We start from the raw sequence: 22,683 nt of genomic DNA on the forward strand, positions 1-22,683 counted from the left end.
TAAATCTAGCTTTATTGAGTTCGATACCGCTTCAGACGCTAACCAAGTCAGCGCTGTAATGATTTCTCCAGCGTGAATGGAGATGTTTGTTCCATTTATAGCTGCATGACGCAGGTGTTTTGTGAGGACTCCGGTAGACCGTAATGACCTATTCACTCCATCGGTAAAAAACCTCGCTCACTGAAACTGTATTCATTAGAACAATCGAGAAGAATATGAGGCGAGTTAAAACTGTATTTTTCAACATATAAATAATTGGACTTACCCACATTTTCGACAGTACAATTGTAAGACTACACTGCCTTTCCTGGTTGGTCTACTTAATGAAACATCACATGTACCTACCATAATTTCCTGCTAGATTGATATATTGATATATGTTTTAACAGTAGCGAAATGGTTTTAATATGCGTAAGATGAACGTGAGGCATTTATGAAGCGACGGTCACAACTCGCCGTACGTGCTTCTGCGTGCTGTCTACGTGCAAAAACGTGGGCAATCGCACGGCATCCGTGCGTGGTGAGTACCACCTCCGTACGGAATCCTACGGATTTGGGAGCACGCAGACACGCCGTAGAACTTTAAGTGCATGTAATACTTTTTCTACGTGCGGTCTGCGGATTTACCACCCGTGCGTGCGAGTACGTGCGACGCGCGTGCCCCGTACAGCCTATGAGCGTGCAACGTACGGACTCCGTGAGTCTAACTTCACTATTCTCACGTGCAATTGCTGTACGGACAGCGCACGAAGCATGTGCGTGCCACGCACGGTGCTTGCGTCATCCGTGCTTACTCCTCACTTCCCAGTTGACCTGCTCAATGACCACGCAGAACACACGTGCACCATACCAGGTGCTCCGCACGTGCAACGCACCTGATTTCTACAGTATATAAAGACGACTTGACCGGCGACTGCCAACTCGTCTCCAAGATGCCCAGGAAGGCTCAGAAGAAGACTACCAGACAAGACCCAAAGAAACGGGCCGCGGAAGACACCAGGGCGGCTAGTGATGATGAAGTTAACAGGAGGTGCACGCACTTACAACGTGCGAGTGAGTAAGGAAACCGTGCGTACGCCGCACGTGTAGGTACGGCCTGTACGCGGCAACGTAGCAATCACACAGAGATCGTGCGTTGTAAGCACGTACAACTCGCTTACCACTTGCGCAACGTACGATGCACGCAACCGCTGACGGCCAGGCGTGTCGTGCAGACCACGTACGTACACCTTGCGCAACCGTGCGAGTGACGTACTCCCTCGGCCGGCCACCCTACGTTTGCAGAAAAAACGTAGCAGACGTAGCCACGACAAAAACGTACGGACAAAAAGCACGCACGGCGAGTTGTGACCGAGGCTTAAACTGTAATTTCCAACACAACAAATTACACTCACCCAAATTTTCGACTGTACAACTCCAATCTTTGTCAAGGAATGAGCAATCCACCGCTTTCGTGGCATTACAACCATCCCTCAACAGAGACGGGGGGCGCCACATACTTTCTGCAACCTTTGATCCACTGCTCACGGAGTCACGTGTGTTATCTGTGTGACGTCACGGAAGCGGTGGTTTGCTCATTCCTTGACAAAGACTGGAGTTGTACAGTCTTGAAATTTAGTTGGAAATTACAGTTTTAAATTAAGTGTAAATATAATTTAGCCAAAAAAGTACCATTGTATGGTTGTTTCGAGTCCCCACAATAAACCATTGATTGATTGAATTGATATGCCGGCCTCTAATTCCTGCTGGCTCTCGGCCAAATTGTGGGACTTTCAAGTTCACCTCATTTTCCGTATCTGACCTTTTTAAACCTCCTTCAATTCTACATGCGAATCTTCCACCCACGTGCTGTCAACCTACCAGCATACAGACAAACCCACATCCTTTTGCATATAACAGAAAGGTAAAAACAGGACGTGAGATAACCTTTTCCTGAACCTTTGACCTAACTTCCTTGAGCTTGTGGAAATACAAGCAAATACACAGTCAATCTAAAGAAAACCTATATAATACACACACAGGTAACAATCATTCAACATTTCACACACAAATTTCATATAACGGATCATTTTATTTAGGCTTAATTCTGTGAAACACAAGGTGACAGTTACGGTTGGCACGGACACGACATCACATGATCACATCAATTAAACAGCAACAATGGCGATAAACGTATAACTACATTAACTTAGAACAGCGTGTACTAGCTATTGCAACGAGCGATGTCATAAATTATTTGTAAAACATTCTGAAAACCGTACATTTGTATCTTAAATAACGGATTATATACATAATATTCAAATTCGATGCAGTTCCGCTGGTAAAAAAGCAGATATATAAATAAGACCGTACCAAAATATATATACAAATCTATAAATAGATATGGCAGCGTCTGACTACGGATCGGTGACGTCACTATTCTCCGTGTACCAATTCGCAACCTTGGTACTTCCACCTGAAACACATGAAAACAGTTATCAGTAAATGGGACATGAAAGGTACCACATTAATATCAATTTAGAGTAAGATTATCACTGTTTACTGCAAAAATACTTTTCTATCACATTTGACTTCCTTGCTATAGGGTTTCCACAGCTGTGTGGCCCAAGGGAGAAAACGGAGATATGCACCGCCCTGTACACAATGTGTCATTAAGCTTTTCTCCACTGGTTTGAATCCATGCTGATCTTTTTTTTTCAAAACCCTTCGGTGGTATTAGTATTATGGACAAGAACCTGTCCTCAACAGTCGTGAAGGAGGTCGGTCTTGGTTGGCTGACTGGTTGACAATCAAATTTCACTCACTCAAGATCCACACAAGTCTCGACCTAGTCTCGTGTTCTCGCGAGACTAGGTCACTCCGTGATCAAGATGTACAGTGGACATCGAAAATTTGGAGGTACGTGTTTCTACCTTTCAAAAGAGTCACTGAGGGAATATACTACTAACTGATAATTCTACGTGACTGATAAACCTCTTCAACAAATTTCACTCAATTTAACACAAATTTGATTCCAACTTGAAGGGCTGCTCCTAACTACCGCCAACCTTTGTTTCTTTCTGGTCAGAAGAATGTTCTGAATGAATAGCAAGTTCTTTTTATCACAACCATTTATTTTTCACTAGCCGACGTTTCGATGACCGTCTGTCATCTTCATCAGGGCAATTCTGACTGGTTTACTGTGCACTGACACTAGATATTAATTGGTGCACTTAAGCTATTACTAGCTTAAGTGAACTATGTAACACCTTTAGTGCACTATGCACCAAGTAACATCTAGCGTCAGTGCACAGTAAACCAGTCAGAATTGCCCTGATGAAGATGGCAGACGGTCATCGAAACGTCGGCTAGTGAAAAATAGATTAAAATGGTTGTGATAAAAAGAACTTTGCTATTCAGTCGTTTACCAACCTGATGAAATTATTTACGGAAGGTTCTGAATGTTTGACAGGGACTTGAAGAAAAACAAAAGAAGGAAGTAATATAACCCTTACCCGTCATGCCGCACGGCGTATACAGCTTCTAAACATCTTCGTCTCCTTGGCAAGAATCCCGCGGTGAGGGCGGGACAGGCAATAGTGCGATCTGGAAATGAACAGAAAACCGCAAAATGTTTTTATAACTTTGTCAGTAAAACTACATTAATATTTGTCCTATTATCCCCACTGTGTTTTTCGGGTGCTGAATCGCTGTCTTTTTAAATAAATGTCGTTACAACTTTGCCCTCTGTGATTGGCAGAGCCCATGTGTGATTTCAAACGGCCATGGATTCAGAGATTGACAACAGAAGTTCTAGTATCAACAATCCTCACTTCCCACATGGAGGTCTATGCCCTCGTCGTCTGTCACAAGGGTGGTACTTCGAGCCCTTGGATATCACCAGTAACCAAAGTAAGCCATAAGGTGAAGGAAGCCATATACATCAGGGCCCATCACCATACATTGAACCTTGACGGGGGCCGACATCGTCTACCAGATACCTTTGACCCAGTGTTGGGGTCACACTTCAAAGAAGCCACGTGACAAGCTTCACTGGGTCAGTCTACTGAGGAAGACCAGAGTGACTGGTCGAAATCTCTAGGTGAGAGAATTTCTTGTGTTGGACCAAAAGTTTTAACTTTACACAAGTAACCAAAGTACATCCAACATTCAAAAAACAAACAAACAAGCAAACAAACATACAAACATCCAGCTAACTGTTCCAACAGTTCATGGTGTAATATCAATGAAAGAAAAAAAGATTCTTACCTAGTTTGTACGTCAGCCTCTCCGGGCTTCAATTTGACGGACTTGACGTGCAGAGTTTTCTCTCCCGAATCCTCCTCCTCCGCGCCGAACCACGAACTGAACCACCAGGAGGACGATGACGTCACTTCCTCCCAGCGGAAGGATACAGACTCTACCTTGCTAAGGTGAGTCGGTGTTGAGAAGAGAAACTTCTGCGAATGGCCAGGCACTATGCGTACCTGGTTTCCTCTGTAGCAAAAAAAGAAACTCCGTTGACACCAGAGATTGACAGGTAATGTCGATTTCTTTTAATAATTTACAAGTTTCAAGTTCAAGTTTCAAGTTTTATTAATAAAATTAGCCTTGCGGCCAGTGCACAACCAAGCTGAATAACACTGATTTTTTACAATTTTGTACATAGTAAATACAAATTAACAATACGTATACAGACACGCAGACAAACACATTACAAAGCCACACATGGGCACTGAAGTAAAGTCCAGAGAGTCTTGAAAGTCATTACTGCAAAGACTCGTTGTACAGGCATATTGCCTTGTGTAAGAAAGAGTTTTTCAGTCTTTTTGTACGGGCTGCTGGTACTATAAGTGCAGTTACATTTCTTAAGGTCAAGGGCTCAAACTATAACTTTAAAAAGGGAGCTAACAATAATGTAGGATGACTGGCAGTCGTTTCAAGTTCAGGAGAAAACAATTCGAAGCACTCACTCTTTCAACGCGACTTCCTCAGTTTCTCCCTCAGGCCCTCTGAGTTGTAGGTACAGTTTGGCGTCCACTTCCTTTGCTCTGGACACATTTCGAAAGTGCATCTTCACTTGGTAGTGGTAGACTGTAGGTCAATAAGAAACCATATTAGCAAGGACATTCTAATATTAGCTACATCGTTCAACGAGAAGTTACGGTACAACACTTGACCTCTTGAGGTGTTGGGTGCATTTTTATCAAACCTCGAGCTCTCCTCAAAACTTTTAACATAGAGAGAAGTTTATTGCAAATCCATGCCCGAAGGCTAATTGCAAGTTACAAACATAAAAGAACTCTGAAACAGAGTATCAAATAACTTTAAAATGTACATAATGAAATCTAATTGTCTAAAACTATTGCTATGTCTAAAACTATGTCTGAAGGGTTTGACTTCTCTTTTATAAAGTATGGAAGACGTAATGTCCCACCTTTTCTAAAATTTGTGGGTTTTGGGAAGTTAAAAGAAGAATAGTTTTAACTTACAGCTGGGGTGGTGTTTTTATAAATTACTACGTACATGTAGTACTTCGTTTGTTTTATTGGGAACTTCATCAGTGTTACATGAAATTCTTCCTGGAGTCCGCAAGGGTGAAGATGGAACCCGCCTTGTGGCTGATACGAGGGGGGGGGGGTCGCCAGGCCTCCGTCCGGGTGATTTGTAGTAAATCACTAAAGCCCTGGTCACAACCCGCCGTACGTGCTTTTTGTCCGTACGTATTTTGGGAGGCTACGTCTGCTACGTTTTTTTTCTGAAAACGTGGGGAAGGAGTGGCGTTTACGCACGTCACTCGCACGTCACTCGTACGGTTGCGCAAGGTGTAAGAGTGTGGTCTGCACGTCACGTCTGGCCGTGAGCGGTTGCGTGCATCGTTCGTTGCGCAAGTGGCAAGTGAGTTGTACGTGCTTACAACGTACGATCTCTGTGCGATTGCAACTTTACCGTAAGGAGGCCGTATTCACACGTGCTTCTTTCGCACGGTACGTACGGGGCACGCGCGTTGCCCGTACTCGCACGCACGGGTGGTGAATCCGCAGACCGCACGTAGAAAAAGCTTTACATGCACTTAAAGTTCTACGGCGTGTCTGCGTGCTCCCAAATCCGTAGGATTCCGTACGGAGGCTATACTCACCACTTACGGATCCCCTACGTTTGACCACGTTTTTGCACGTAGACAGCACGCAGAAGCACGTACGGCGGGTTGTGACCAGGCCTTAACTTCCAGACAGTAGTACTTGGACCATTGCACACCGGAGAATATCCCTACTCTTTTTCGTAAGATGTGGTGGGTTCTTTAACGTGTGTGGGCTGATGCTCTCCCCAAACACAGGACCTCCTATCCGAAGGATGGCCCTTACCAAAGTTAGATACTTAAACTCAACCTTACACTTAACCTGAGTTAAGTGAGTAAAAGTCGAGCAAATAGTGCCTTTCCCACGTACGGGTACAACATGGGGGAATGGACCCAGGAACTATGGACCCAAACATTACGCCATACGATCCCGCCACCCATATGTTTACTTTATGATGTTTTGTCCAACATATGAAGAAAACAGACAAAAGTTGATGCAATCCATAGCTTCCAAAACTAATGTTACGCTATCTCACTCAAAATCAGATATCTTTAATATGCTCCTTTTATGTCCTACTCAGTTATCAGTGTACGTTGGAAAATTCATATTTGAATCACTACAAAAGCGACACCATATTGTAAATAGCTGATATATCCCCTGAATTACAGAATGTTATAATACTCTTCCTAAGAAAACACAATAGACTAGCTCGTTAGAATCATATTTTAGTATAGTTTGTGTATGTACTATTGTTGTTTCTTTGCCATACATTGTACCAGCTACAGTCGTTGAGCAATAAAGTTGATTGATTGATTGATTGATTGATTGTAAAAAATATGTTTACCTTTGAAAGGATCCTCTGCTGTCGTCTGCAGGTAGAACTTGACTCGTTCCTTATGAGCTACTCTCTCGGCGTCCCAGCCCATCGACCTGCACCTGTTTCCCCTGCAGCTCATGCACGTCCCCTGGCGGAACCTGTCATAATTGTCGCACTGAAAGCCTTGCAGCGGTCCGTTGGTTGCGTTGATGGTGGCGATGTAAAGGTCCGCCGCTCGAAAGTGATCGCATGAAAATGTCACACTTAGTTCTGAAAGGACATTATTAACATTCATAAACCTTCGAATACAAATACATACTCTTTAGTATTTCGTTTTTCAAACATGTCAAAGTTATGGCGACTGATACCGAATGACATTGAAAGGAAGTGTGTGCTGAGTATCAGGGTCGTTGGTTGGGTACTTTTTAAGAAATTGTTTAAAACGTTTTGCTACATTTTGCTAACTTAGGACACACCGACTTAATTTCATGGATTTTTGCCTATTCTTAGTACTGCCGCAAATTCACAATACCAGTTTTGTATTCCTGTGGTTTAGTAGTATTTTCTTTTTTGGTCGGAATTTTATTCGCCCGCGCACTAGTTTGGGGGTCTTCAGAGAATGTCATACATAAAATTAAGTCGGTGTGGCCTTACTATACAATAAGGATCAAGAAGTAATTTTTATTTACATCAAGGCTCGGGCCCATTATTATGCCTGTCGAGCACTCATGTGTTTGTATGCGTTTCCTCCTTAGCGTTAGCATCAGTCCAATTAGTCACACCCACGCCACTAAACCAGCTATTCTCATCTTGCCAGCTTTTTAAAAAATTGTTTAAAACGTTTTTCTACATTTTGCTAACTTACTATATAATATGGATCCTTCAGAGGAAGAGGCCATGTTACAGCCTGGTTGATCGTTGCCACCGTTTGGGTAGAAATCCACATGTCCGATGGCGTCCTTCATCCCCAGCCCCACACCCAGCAGCGTGTTCCCGTCTGTGTGGATGGCGTCAACAAACATGGCGTCACTCGGGTCCAGGTGCACTCTGGGATCGGTGTCCTTGAACCCTGGGTTGGCCGGGTCCACAGCTGAAATAGTAGTGGGTAGTTGTTATGATAAACATTATAGAATGAATAAATGAACTAGAAAGGTAACATTTGCAAAGCAAATGCATAATCAAGGACATTGGAACACATTGGACATGTGTTCCAATGTCCTTGGCATAATGTTAGCCTTCGCATATGGTCTGCTCAAACACATTCACATATGACTAGTATATGGTGACAGGAGCAGAGCAGACCATGAAATTGCAACATAATGTAACCCAACACCAGTCACCATGGTGACAGGCGTCAACAAATCATGTCATTGGTCAGGTCATAGGTCACTGTTTGGAGAAGAAGAAGAGGAAGAAACTGAGCAAAAACAACATGTTTTCCTGTGGTAAACATAATGATGGTATGAATGAATGGAGACCTTTATAGAATATACATCACCACTGGGTTAAGTACAAGGTGAAAAGGTAAGGCATGTTTTTCGATCAGAGGTTTGACTAAGCTTATTAGAAATGCGACTTTGTATGTATTTCTTAGCTGCATGGAGTAGGGAAACATTAATGTTATCATCAGTCTATAAAGTTCAATAAAATAACTGAAGCCTGATGATTACATATCATCATGGAGTTTGACAGACAGCCGCTAGATGGCGTAGTAAATGCACACTAAACCACGTCAACATCGGTCCTCACCTGATATTCTAGCGATGCGTCCTCCCAGCCTGTCCCCGGCGTACCCTGCTACCTGTGCTCCCAGGCTAAAACCGATGATGTGAAAACTGTCTAATGGATTTCCCGTTTTGTCCTGGAAAAGAACGATGCCATCTCACAGTGACGTGAAGTATATAAACAAACAAACAAACATATAAGGCCACACCGATTTAATTTTATGGATGACATCCGCGCGCGCATTAATATTTGCCTGATCAAAAAAAAAAAAAAAAAAAAAAAAGATCACGTCCACCGAGGCTCTGGTCTGGCTCTAGGCCTGGGTAGTCCATGGTAGTTAGCAACAATACAGAGCCAGGCACCCAGGCTACTGAAGCTCCACAACTCAAGAACTTAGTACATGCCTACAGTGCCGATTCATAAATTCCGCAAAAAGCCAGCATGTCGCTATATACTGCCGCAAATTCACAATACCAGCTCTGCATTCCTGTGGTTTAGTAGCATTTTTATTTTTGGAGGAATTTTTTTTTATTCGCCCGCGCGGCGGTCTTCAGAGGATGTCATCCATAAAATTAAGACGCTGTGGCCTAAATGGCAAGGCAAGTGCAATTCAAAATAGGTATGACAAACTGATAACTCAACCGGTTCAGGGAGTGATGCACAGTCTCTTACCATCAACCACTTTATAAGGTTCGCCACCTCGGCGCCGACCAGTCTGGTGTTGCCCACGGCTTGAGAGTAGGTGGCCATGGCGCCCTTCATCCAGTCCACTACGATGACATTAGAGTCGTCCTTCGCTAGGATGGCCTGTACCATTGTGTTTATCCACGGCTCCAGTGTTCCATACATGCTGTACCCGTGTAGGATGATCCTCGTCATTACGCCTGATTCATAGTTAGACCTGTGGGAAGTCATGAATTAATCTTTACTCTATCATCATACTCTATACAGTGCACGAAATCAGATACTCAATTCGTAAACTAGCAGTCTTTAAGTAGACGTACATGTAAATGCACCAATTGACAAGCATTTTGTTATTAACATGTTACAGCTTATTTACCAAAATACACTTAAATTGAACGTATCTTTACTTTTTTTTAAGGGCGCTTGACTATCCATTAAAGATAAAGCATTGATTTGGACCATTTTACACACAGAGTTAGTTTGGTTTTGATAGGGTAAAAACCTGTCTTAGAATCTGCAGCCTAGCAGTTGTGGAATCCAAATCAGTCGCTGTAGCACAAGTTCGTTAGTTTCAATTTCTCTCTTTCCTTTTTTTCTTTGTACCTTGTTTTGATCCCCGTTTTCTATCACGGGGTCAAATTTGATTTAAATTCGATTCGATCGTATAAGAAGGTAAGCGCTCTAAACAAATCTAGTCAGACTGCTCCCAGTCCTCAGCCAACCTTGGCTGATGGTTTGGGGAAGGTTCTGAATGTGTGACAGGGACGGATCTTAAATCTGGGAAATAATAAAGAAATTTTTCCATGAGTTCGCACCTGCGCAGTGTCTCCGGCCGTCCAGGTTTCAGGACATGGCTCTGGACGGGGTTGCTGCGCGTGCGCAGATGGAAAGTTGTGTTGATTCTCTTCCTGGGCTGGGGGAGGGGGATGTCTGAGGAAAATGGCGGCGCGTTACTGAAACAGCCGAGCCTTCCGTAACACACCGACTTCTCCTGAGTACCTGCCGCACCGCTACTCCTCACCTGCCGCTCACCTGTACAACAACAACAACACATACAGGTGTTCACATTGTTCCAAGAACACATACAGGTGTTCACATGGTCCCAACAACACACACAGGTGTTCACATTGTTCCAAGAACACATACAGGTGTTCACATTGTTTCAACAACACATACAGGTGTTCACATTGTTCCAACAACACATACAGGTGTTCACATTGTTCCAAGAACACATACAGGTGTTCACATTGTTTCAACAACACATACAGGTGTTCACATTGTTCCAACAACACATACAGGTGTTCACATGGTCCCAACAACACACACAGGTGTTCACATTGTTCCAACAACACATACAGGTGTTCACATTGTTCCAACAACACATACAGGTGTTCACATTGTTCCAACAACACATACAGGTGTTCACATTGTTCCAACAAAACATACAGGTGTTCACATTGTTCCAACAACACATACAGGTGTTCACATGGTCCCAACAAGACATACAGGTGTTAACATTGTTCCAACAACAAAACACACAGGTGTTTACATTGTTCCAACAAACCATACAGGTGTGCATGTTGTTCCATGTAAGGCCTTGTTCATATGAAACCACCCGAATTGAGATATTTTGTGTCCAGTGTACTATGGGTTTGGCACCCAGGCTACAAGCAATTACCCTTCGGGCATTATTTAACAAAGATATCAACTGATGAAATTCCTCCCCAAAATACAGCTATGTACTTTTAAAAGTGACGGTTATGTAAATAAGGCTGACGTCACATACCTTTCGCCCAGCTGAGTAAGGACAGTAGACACGTGACGATGAAGGCTATGGTCAGGCAAACTGAGGACATGTTCTTCTTCTGTAGGGACGGCGGGGACGAGAGTGCCGCTGGGGGCCCTGGGGACGACGTCTTCAGCGACACAATCTGGATAAACACATCGCAAACATACATATCAACGTGCTGTATATTATTTATGAAAAAATCATTGCTGAACTTGCAATCGTCGCACAATACATTGTTGCGCAGCAAACTAGGAAAATGAAGGGGAAAGTTCATTAATAATTAATTCTAATGACAAATTAGAAGCTGAGATAGTCCAGCACCGACCCCGTGCAAGTTGAATGTTGGCTGGTCCCTAGTTCGAGTAAATGCTTAAAATTAAACACTTGTCGGTCGTTATATAATAATACACTATGCCATTTCAGGATAAGTGTGAACAATCTAGGATGTAAAGTTGTAATCAGACCGTGTACTAGTATTATATATCTAAGCACTGGAAACAAATTACAAGGTAAAACCATCCTTGGTAAAACAAAGAATTCGCACAAACGTACTCTAGAGAGGATATCACAATTTTCTTTTACACAACCAGGGATTCTTCCCTCTATCAGACACCTTTTTCAGGCTTTTGACTGCAGTTCTGCTTCTCGCCGCTACATGTACTAGTAACCGATGTAGGTGGCGCTTTTGCTACGAGAACACAATCCCAAACTTGGGTAAGGTCACACCGACTTAATTTTATGGATGACATTTATGGAAGACCCCCAAACTAGTGCGCGCGGGCGAATAAAAAAATTCCGGCCAAAAAAAAAATGTTACTAAACCACAGGAATACAAAGCTGGTATTGTGAATTTGCGGCAGGACTTGGCGACGTATACGACAAGCCGGCATATGTTGGCTTTTTTTGCGGAGTTTATGAATCGGCACTGTACGTATGTAACGAGTTTTTGAGTCGTGGAGCTTCGGCAGCCTGGGTGCCATCCTCCAGAGTTACCACCGGCTTCGTATTGTTGCTAACTACCATGGACTACCCGGGCCTAGAACCAGGCGAAAGCATTTGAGGACGTGATCTTTTGTTTTTTGGTGTGGTGCCTAAGTTGTATACAGCTCGTGCCGGTTTGTGATTGTGAACCTACATCGGCTACATGCAGCGGCGAGACGCAGTACTCTAGTCAGGTTAGCTCTCAGCTAACGTAAACGTAAGTAAGGTAGGAAGAATCCTTGATTGTGTATTAGAAAATCCGAATAACCCATGTTTTACCAACAGTGATGAACTTATAGGAGACAGGGAACGGGGAACGGTTATGACAGACCTTTGACCGCTGTTTTAGGGGGTGGAGCTAACTTGACGTTAACACTTGACCTACTTTTACCCTTTGGTCACCATTCAACAAGTTAGACCTGAAATACGTATTTGACATTACAGTCCATTTCCAGTACTTATATGCAAGCATTCGATGATCAGATCACTGCATAAAACTGCCTCAGTAAACTCAAAAACATACGAAATACTACCTTTTCATACGTTGACTTTAGGTAAGAGTACGGCATGTTAAATATATAGCAGCCTAACAAACCTAATTAGTGACGTCATTGCCATATGCCCATTCGGTTGGTCAAAACGCACGGTAACCGTACGTTCAATTCATTCATTCATTTAAGTATAACTACGATCAATGAAACCCACCGGAATAGCAAAGTTCCCCGCTAGTAGCATCGACCATGCAGTGTACCTTACTCAGTAATGACGCCGTATATAAATGTCTACGTGTACACGTAGCAGAAAAAAAGTGCTGAGTTAATTAAATTGAAGGCTAACTGAATCTGATTGGTGGAGACGTGTTTGCTCCAAGATCAGGCCATTTTAAAGTGCCAATCCGTCCAAAAGAAACAGTATCGTTAAAAGCAGACGCTTGGTTAGTCTGCAAAGAAAAAACTAGGCACTTGCTGTTGCATTTTTCTACCACAGTTATGACGCCCTTAAAATGGAATTTTAAATAGAAATAATCTTTAACAGTTATTTTTCTATCTACATGTTAAAACCACGTCATGTGTTTTCTTGATAAACACTACATGAAGTTCAAGTGTTTTCACAATTACGCACATTAACACTGGCCTGGCAATCCTGATAAATGGGACGATTGTTTGGGTCGTTTTACACTGGACTTTACCATTTGGTAAAAGTAGGGAGGGGGGAATAATACTAAAATTTCGAAAACCTTTCTACAAAAAAAAAAAGAAAAAACTCAAATTTTACAAAGTGCCGACTCTAACAACACCCTCTTATTCCAATGGAATAATCTACTGACACTATTAACCCTTGGGGCATTGACCTTAATTTCCCGACCCCGAATGTTTGAAGTGCAGTGCCGTGTAAATTTGTTCACTTTTCTCGGTTTATGTGCACAAAAGGCGACTCCGACCTCACGTAATAAAACAAACAGACGAAGGTGTTCGCGTGAATTGTTGCTGGGAAGGAAGAATTTTTTCTAAACCATGTGATAATTCAATTTATATCAAAAGAAAGTGTCCGTTTTGTAGTCTCTCATTAATCTATGTAATCAATTGGAAAAAAAGGCATTAGAACACATTTGAATGATCTCCAAGCAGATCTTTCAAAGACAGTATGGGCCATTTGCCAGGCAGTATTTGGCTGGCGCAAAAAAGGTACCAATAGGCAATACCAAAAAGACAGGCAGATAGAAACGCCTAAAACACGTCAGAATAAGCCGAAACCTATTTAGCCTATTTAGAGAGTAACCTTTGAAACCGCTCCTACATGTATGTTTGAAAGTTCTTCTCACATACAAGTGCCAAAAATTAAGTGGCGGGCGTTAAACGTCGTCTGATAGCCAAGTACAAAGCGGCGTGCAAATTTGGCAGCTTGTCTGCGGTGGCGTGGTGGTGGTGTGATGTCGGGCAGGCCACCCTGCGGCTATGGCATAGTTTCGCAAGCGTAAGTCAGAATACACAAGTCTACTCTACCTGAACAACATACCGAATTAGGCAAGTACCTACTCTACAAATCCTTGCGTTCGTTGGTAAAGATTGGTAACATGTTTTCGGCTGGTACAAATGATCTCATTGTACAAAGAAAAGTAAGAAAGGACAAACCGTCACACTGGGTGCCTCTAGCCCCTCCCCTTCAATCAGAACCTGTCAATTAGCATACTTTTCAACATTATGTCTTCCTTTTTTGCGTTTAGAAAAATAAATAAATAAAATCCAGTCAGCGCGTCACCCTCGTTAACTGTTCCTAGTGGAATGTTCCAACTTGTTAATTTTGCAGAATTTTGCTGTCGCTAGCACTGAGAGGTACCACAGTCGAACGCTACTCTATAGATATAATTTAGGATGTATGAAGTGTGACTAAGATACACAGGTCACGTCCTGAAGACTGCAGGAGTTCCTTCACGACTGTGGGAGTTCCTTTAAGGCATTGAAGTAGCCTTTCATAAGCTATCTCTGTTTCAGCGCCGTCCAAATAGAATCAAAGGTGAAGCCACTGCTAGAATTCATACAAACTGCAAGGCTGTCCAAAAGTGGTGCCCCTTTTACAAATCATTTACCTTCCAAGACACAACAGACTTTAGGTAGTTAGTGTTGAACATGTGGCAATGGCGGCCTCCTTTGATGTTCAAGTTCACGTGATGCCGGTTTACCTCTCGCGGATGTATATTAACCGCGCGCGTGGTGGTCATTCCCGAGACGCGTGTTACTCTCATGACGAGGGAATGACGGGAATTTTCCGTCACAATACACCGGTGAATGGGGGTAAGGTGATATCATATAAAACCTCCTATACAGGAAGTCGGGACAACAATACCACAAAAGGAACACTTCCTCCGATCACGCATTTTTACTGTGAAGCACGCGTCCTACACGCCCCCGAGCTGTGGACTCAAGTTTGAAACGTAATATTTCATCCGTCAAGAGATACTAAAAATTTCGACGATTTCTAGTTCTAAAATACCAAATTTTTTGGTCACACAAAATGGAAGACGTCAAATATCAACTCAAAACCTTCAAGCACATCATTTTAGTTCAAGATTGAAAGTTTGATGTAACTGTTATGACTCTATGAGCATGACGATACGCTTATTTTTTACACATCCCCCACGATATTTCATGGACTTTCCCTCTTTTTGTTCGAACACAGCGGTTCAAGAACAAAAATCCTTGGCAAAATTCCTAACGTTACATCCCTATTAATTAATTCAAAGATTCTAACATGACCTGATCTCAAGTTTTTTCGAATGGTGCATAAGTTGAGAGAATGAATGAATGAATGAATGAATACTTGCTATGTTATGATATGCTTATCATTTAGGTTATGTTTTGTTTAAAATGTAGCGACATGCTTAATGTTATATAACACATAATTCATAATTCTGCTCCACTTCATCCCCCTATACATTTTTTCCAAAGTAGAAAATGGGACGAAAATTTCATTCATTCACATGTCCATCGAACGTTAACGTTACACAAAGGCTACCGGCACGTGGGGAGGGGGGCTTGAGCATTTCCTCTTTACCGGTAAATCATTTATTTGCTCTTTACAATCAAATTTACACAGCGATAGATAAGTACCTAGTGGACAAATAGAGCAAGGATTTTGTTCAACACGGTGATTGAGTTCGAAAGATAAGATTCGGATAAAGAGGACAAACTTGTCAGATTTTCCTCAGAATCAGAATCAGACGATAACATGTTACAGGGTCACATTGGTGTCATGTTGCCCGGAGGTACAGAACAGACACACACATACCATAGGGCCTCAAAAATATATTTTATACAAAAATTTTACACGATTACGATGAATGTAAAAAGAAAATACGGCGAATAAAATCCGGGATGAACACGGATGTAACATGTTACAGACAGGAGAATACCCGAGCACATGGCTCATTTATCCCCCTTCATGCTTCAGTTCAACACCGCGTCCCCCCAAAATCAATTAAGTGGCGATTTTTTCCCTAACCTGTGGGGCCTTACCTCAGAAACTGCGCTACTGTCGTCCGAAACGCCAGTAGGTGTGTTCCCAGCGAGTCCCGCCCGTGTTCTGACTCAAACTTCCCGGCAGAAGTGTAAATATCCGATATTTGAGGCGGTTTCTAGGGTGTAACATGGGGTGATCGTGACGCACGCTTTGCAAATGCCACACAAAAAGGCCGGTAGTGGGCTCGCCAAATTGGGCGGGACCATTCTCCACGGGGTTGTGTCAGATATATAAAACTTAAACATACACCGCATTAAAAGATTTTATCTTCTCCCATAATCATATAGATAATGATTTAATTAAACAGACCAGTTCTTGTAACGTTTCGTCCTTTTGTTGTTGTTTACGGCACTGGTATCGTAAGTTGGACGAGTCCAAGTCGCCGTGAGATGTCCCGCCGCAGTTCGCAGGATATCACGTGTGGAGGGCAGGGACGGGGGTGTGGCCGCGGTGTGACTATGTCATGACGAAACCGGCGATACATGCCTCGTGGTACGGCACCGACACGACATGTTTGGTGACAGGTATTTCCTCGCTTAGTACGGGATGTCTCTTTTTCCTTAGGCGATCAACATCCGAGAGATCGCCTGGTTTCCAAGTAAACACTAGCGTGTCAATGTGACCGGGCAAACCAGTTCATCATGACCAAATCATTTCCTTCCGAATGTGTTCGAACTAACAAATACCTCACAGCCCAAATATTTAATCACCACCTTTGACCAGACTTTCCTAAAGCTATTCCCTTTGTACTAACCGTCTTCTTAATCAAACACGCTTCTCGGCATTATTTTCTCGTGTAAAATAAAACCCGAGTTCTCGCAAACAAAATTCTTGTCATGTTACACAGTGGACAGCATCTGTATGTGTCCGTCAGGGATTGGCTGGTTGGAGAGTGGCGTGAGAGAGGCGGATAAGGATCACAGGCGATCGATTCGTGTACCGATACGGACCGTAACCTTGGTTACCGGCTATCCTTATTTGTAAACCTTGATTTATTAGTTGACTTGCGTAGCCAATAAAGTGCCTCACATTTCCGCTACAGCGTAAAATGATCCTACCAAGACTAAATGACCGAACGGCCGCGGCGATTCGCGAGATTATCTTTCAAAATGGTACAAAACATTAAAATTAGATCATATATACACACCTAAGATGGGACTAGGTAATAAAGGTAAAGGTTTTCACTTTAATTCATGTGAAGGGTGAAAGATTGTGTTTTATTAATCTTTCTGCATTAAAAAATCCAGGGTACATGAACAAATAGGTCACAGTCCAGGCCTCAGATCTGCTGGCTAGCTAGACAATACACTGAACTGGTATATTAATTATGCAGCAAGTTTAGTGGCTATATGCAGCATTTTCAAGCTACGTACAATAGTAGCAGATCAGGAAGACCCATCTTACCAGTTCATGAACCCAATTTATATCCCCAATCCTGACATAATTAGGTCATAAAGGACAGGACGCTTCCAGTCTATTATTAGACTGTAATTATACCCCATGAAAGGTGAAGTGGGGTGAAACATACAAGAATAGTTTTAACGCGTGCAAAGATTGACTACTTGAATGATATACTATATAACAGTCGAAAATAATGCTATGGGCCACATAAAATTGTAGAAATTATAACCGCAGTCAAGTGTTGATAAAGGGATACAATTACACGATTTAAAGCATTAAGAAATGTGAATGATAGATCACAATGTTTAAGATAGATTGAAAATTGTACTACGTATTACGTGACCTCTTTGAATAGGCGTACATTACCTGGAAAGTATAAAAATGCATAGCATGTGCTTTTGCCAACGCCAGTTTCAGGCGAGAGAAGGCAAAGTGTACGTTTCTGTTCAACCTCTGAACGTAAATGAGAATACATTAATTACTCAGTAAATAAAACAGGTGCTCTACTTGTTCCGTAGGTCCACCTGTCGATCCAGGTGCTAACCCTGGTTCGTACGTGCACCTGTCGATCCAGGTGCTAACCCTGGTTCGTATGCGCACCTGTCGACCCAGCTGCAAAACTTAGTGCCTACGTGCACCTGTTGACCTTGAAGAATGCGAAGGTCACGCATGACTGCCATGATAACAAACAGACCTTGACGATGCAGAAATAGTAGCTGGTGTTCATTGAAAGCTAATAAGTCGCATATATACATAGATAGACGACACACGTCGCGTCCTTAGAAAAGTAACAAAATATTGAAAAAAAATTGTCTAACTTACAACTTCACGACTAACTTGCGTTGAATACACAAATAGCAAATAAACCGACGAAGTTCTGTGGACAAATATGAGAGTTTGACAAATTGTGAGTCGCGGAGGCCTCTCTAACCTCGTGAACAGGTGTGCTGACGACCAAACCTTCAGTTATCGCACTCACGGAAAGAAAGCTCAAATTCTCAAGTTCAAAGACAAAGTAATGACGGAAGTTGGCAACGATACAAAATCTACCAGTCAGATAACTGGAGTGAATGACGTTTGAAATCTCACCTTAATTGTGGTAGAGAAATAAACTGAAGGTTCCAGTTTTTCAAACCCGTTTGCTCAGAGGTCCTGAGAACACAAAATTTCTCACAGGATGTCGACCTGGAAAAAAAAGCCCGCCGGCAAGCCTCGTCCGGCCGGTACAAGCATGGATCAGTTTGTCTTTGCCAGCGTTCGGTGAATGGTTGTTAAATCGGATATCCTTAAGTTTGTAAAGCGGCAACGCTACTTAAAGAAATGTGGGTCGGGGTTCTATTTCAGACGACTCGAAGTGACCACGCAATACAAAGCCCATATGTTATAGGGCTGTGTGTAAATGGAGAGTGTGAAGGATGATTTACGATGTTTCTATAGCTATGGCACATATTATGATATAGGAAATAGTGCATTGTAACAGACTGTTATTCGGGAAAGTATGATTCGTATACAGGTATGCTTCGAAATTAAATGATTTAAGAAGGAACTCTCACTAGCACACCGTATGATTAATATAGACTTTGTACTTTTGAACGATTTGAACTTTTAAACGCTTGACATTTACAGTTTAAAACTCTTTATGTTTCAGGTGAAGCTGACCCTCCCCATTCAACTTTGTGGAATGGTATCACCTGCACACCAGTCTTCACGTGGTGGAAAATTTCCAAACGGGGACTGTTCATTCATGGTCAAGTTAGGGTTCTTTCTTATTGCAAAAAAGCATCTCCCAGTGGTATATACTACATATACGGGATGATTCTATTATAAGAACTTCTCTGCGAGAGTTTTAACGTTTAAATCTACAACATAGTATAACGTTACCAAGACAAAGGCATTTCGGGAATAATTACTAAAAGTGTACACCTGTGACTAACAACTGACTAAATCTAAACATGTAAAAAGTGGCCTGCCAAAAGGCAAGAAAATGACCTTGGTCCTGCGTCAATTAGGTCAGTTGTATCGGTAACAAGGTCACCATATACACAGTGCCTTTGTCTCAAGTAAAAGATCAGTCAGCGGACTGACGTATTACGGCTGCTTTGTGTATTAACCCGCGACAGCTTACAACTGACCGAACCCTTTGTGCTCACATATGCCCCTGAGTCTGAAATATGCAGGTGTCATTGAACTGAAGAATTGAGATAAGACTGTCGCTTTAAAAACGACCTGGTGTCCTTGTTAACGGCTTGTCTGAGATCTAGTGCTGGTTAGGCTGGCTTGTGAATGCATCTAAGTTCTTAATGTGATCTATGGCTCACATGAAGACATTGTAAGATGACATTAAGGTCGTAGACTATCTACGTGATCAGAAGGACACCTAAGGGCAGATGGGTGCGTTTAACAACACGTTTTTCCAGTATGTTACCGAGTCTTGTAGTCATTCTTCCCCTTTCTATTGAACTCGTACACTAAGGTTCCCTTTTTATTTCACATTTTTATAATTACATGTATCACGTTTGGGATATAATTATAAAAGACTATTTATGACAACCTCTGAAGAACAAAAGTTGAATTTTCTCTCAACTGTGACAAATTCGGATCAACAATGACAGAAGTAGTGTATCCATACGTCAGTTATCATCAAATGGTTCTAGCTTGCTCGGAATATGCGACAAAAAAGTGACTGTAGCTAACTACACTTTTTTTCACAGCTGTGTAACGTTCCGTAATGGTGGAAAAACTGAGTTTCGCTAAAAATGTTCCTTCCTATTATTTGTAGACGCAACATTCACACACTCCCATTCGCACCGTTACTACATCTACTTCTAAACGCCATAAGAAACAACACTCGTCATTGGCCGCCCTAATGACACTCGTCATTGGTCGCCAGACGTCTGTGTTGAAAGAACACTACAGATAGACTTCTTATCTTTGTCACGTACTTCACAGACGACTTAACAAACCTCCAGATCTCAGGGTCAAGTGCTTGTACTTGACCCAGACATACATACGTGATTATTTCTTAACCAGACCCTGGTGCCACAAACGTTGTGCATGACGTATTAGAAACGGCGGCAAAATGAAAACTATTCTGGATGAGAAAATCTGACATTGACATTACCTGTTATTTTTAGCCCATTTTTTGTCATCAGCTTATACAACTAGCTCAGCTACGTTTATTTGTTGATACCTCCAATAGATAGCTAGTACCAGCCTACGATACAGAACAAGTAACCGTTCTCTGTCAGTGACATTGCTATCAGTATTCTGAGGGATAAGGTTAATTTAACTCACTATATCAAAAGAGTGACCAGAAAAGTATGTCCACGTTCAAGGTTCAAGAATAGAAATAGTAATCTGTGCAGTGTTGCTCATTCTTATATAATCTCCTTGCGTACTCAGGTCTGACCTTGACTTTGGTACAGGATGGTGCGTATCCTTACGGTTGACATTGATAGATGTACTGCAGACTTTACTTCCGGCGAAGACGGGGGGGGGGGTGTTTACAAAAGAGAACGGCTGGAACAAAGAAGATCTTTGACACAAAAATCATTGTCTCGAGTTTGAGATGCAAAAAAAATTCTGCAGCACTAGAGAGAGAGGATACTGCAAGCGTGCCAACAATCGATCTCCATTTTCAGCCCTGCCCACATACCGAATTCATACATCGGATTTATCCACAACTTCTCGTGTTGCACGATTCACAGGCAAGCAAATCCCTAAAACAACGAAAACATAACCTTCTTGGCGAAGGTAACAAGACAAAAAGGAGCAACCGTACTCTTTACCTAGCCGGGCCTTTCTATGGGAATACGGATCGTAGAATTCGGCACTGAAAAGAGAGTAAACTTGGCCAAGGGAGTCCGGCCGCGGGGAGCGTAGTTTCTTTCCCTCCGAACTGCGCGGCCAAAAACCTACAAGGCGACCAAACTCCCCTGGCAATTATTGTCCTATATATATATAGCCAGTGTAGTTAGTCTGGTAGAGACTAGTCTTTACCCATCGCCGTGCAAGGGGAGCAATAGAATATCGGGGAATACCTGCACTGTGAATTGGCACGAGACCACCTGGCGAGGCGCCATATTACAGCATAATGACACAGAAGTCGCTTTTCTTGGCTAAGAGCCAACGCCTTCTAACAATCAAGCATGTGACTGAGGAAAACACCCTCACGTCATGATGCCAATTAAAGAACATGTATTGTTTACTGTGAGTCACTCTGGTATTTCCGTAACAAAACATCAAAGTATCCCGTTGTGTACAAGAGCTATGTACTACACAAAGTGCCCATTCTGTATTTTATATCATTTTGGACACCAAATTTCTGTGCTGTTAAATATCGACGTTTTCTTTTTGTCGCCCTGTAACGTTCAACTTTCAAAACTAAAAAGAAATGATGCTATTTTGTATTAATCCAAAATTCAGTATGCCATTTGTATATCAAAATTCAGTATATCAAATTTAAGGTACTTCCAGTCATGCAAAGGTTACATTAACCGCTATCATGTACATGTGGCGCTGTAAATTGAAACCAAAGAAAGGCGACTACCCCTAGCAGGGCTAAACCAATGAACAAGTATGTCGTTAGCGAGCATGTGAGGATGGTCCATGTACTGTGTTAAGTCTGAGTAAACAAAAACCCTGTAAAATGTGGGTCAAACGTGATTCAAACCGATGACAACTTTGGATACGATGGATAGAAGGAAAAGAAAATCATTACGGAGTTAGCAACGTGTGTACAATTCACGGTAATTCTAGAGGTTTCCGCATTGCGGAGAGAAAATCGATCAAATAGTGACGCTGGCGCACGCCGGCCGGGTAACAGCGCCATGGCGACCGCATGGGCTTCAAACAAACGGCGTTAACTCACCAGAATATACGGAGTCTCGCGGTGTTTCACCAATTTCTCGGCGGTGCCTTGAAGAAAATCACTGAATGAAGAACCTAGAAGCTTTTACGGCGACTGGACGATTTCCGTGTGCCTTCAACAGTTAACATTACATTTATGCCGAGACAGACTTGCTGGACGCAACGTCTAAATATAGCAGTTTAATCCCATGCTTCAAAACCACGGGACAGCACTACCAGCCAATCAGAACACTTGATTAGGGACACCACCTACGCGATTGGCCAATCACAAGGCACAGAATAGACACACCGTCAGAACGCGTGACACTCATTTGTTGTGGTAAAGTGAACGCCACCTGCAT

At 42.5% G+C, this 22,683-nt stretch overlaps 1 protein-coding gene across 3 annotated transcripts in view; it reads right to left on the bottom strand.

Annotated features, from left to right (window-relative positions):
- LOC109465462 (endothelial lipase-like) overlaps positions 1–22,463 on the bottom strand; it is a 22,727-nt gene extending 264 nt beyond the window's left edge. Inside the window, exons 1-11 of one of the 3 annotated variants that reach the window (XM_019762749.1) lie at positions 22,344–22,463; positions 11,072–11,216; positions 10,101–10,317; positions 9,274–9,502; positions 8,626–8,737; positions 7,742–7,966; positions 6,904–7,146; positions 4,953–5,073; positions 4,249–4,476; positions 3,495–3,585; positions 2,052–2,455 (exon numbers count right to left, since the gene is read on the bottom strand). In XM_019762749.1, the coding sequence (XP_019618308.1) occupies positions 3,498–3,585; positions 4,249–4,476; positions 4,953–5,073; positions 6,904–7,146; positions 7,742–7,966; positions 8,626–8,737; positions 9,274–9,502; positions 10,101–10,317; positions 11,072–11,141 (1,533 nt within the window). In that variant the 5' untranslated portion in view covers positions 11,142–11,216; positions 22,344–22,463 and the 3' untranslated portion in view covers positions 2,052–2,455; positions 3,495–3,497. Of the gene's footprint in view, positions 1–2,051; positions 2,456–3,494; positions 3,586–4,248; positions 4,477–4,952; positions 5,074–6,903; positions 7,147–7,741; positions 7,967–8,625; positions 8,738–9,273; positions 9,503–10,100; positions 10,318–11,071; positions 11,217–16,068; positions 16,230–22,343 lie in introns of those variants that run through there. The other 2 variants (XM_019762747.1, XM_019762748.1) reach the window with 2 other exon arrangements.
- Positions 22,464–22,683: the final 220 nt, after the last annotated feature.

The sequence above is a fragment of the Branchiostoma belcheri genome, unplaced genomic scaffold (assembly GCF_001625305.1).
Source record: "Branchiostoma belcheri isolate BF01 breed outbred unplaced genomic scaffold, Haploidv18h27 scaffold150, whole genome shotgun sequence".
Lineage (NCBI taxonomy): Eukaryota > Metazoa > Chordata > Leptocardii > Amphioxiformes > Branchiostomatidae > Branchiostoma > Branchiostoma belcheri.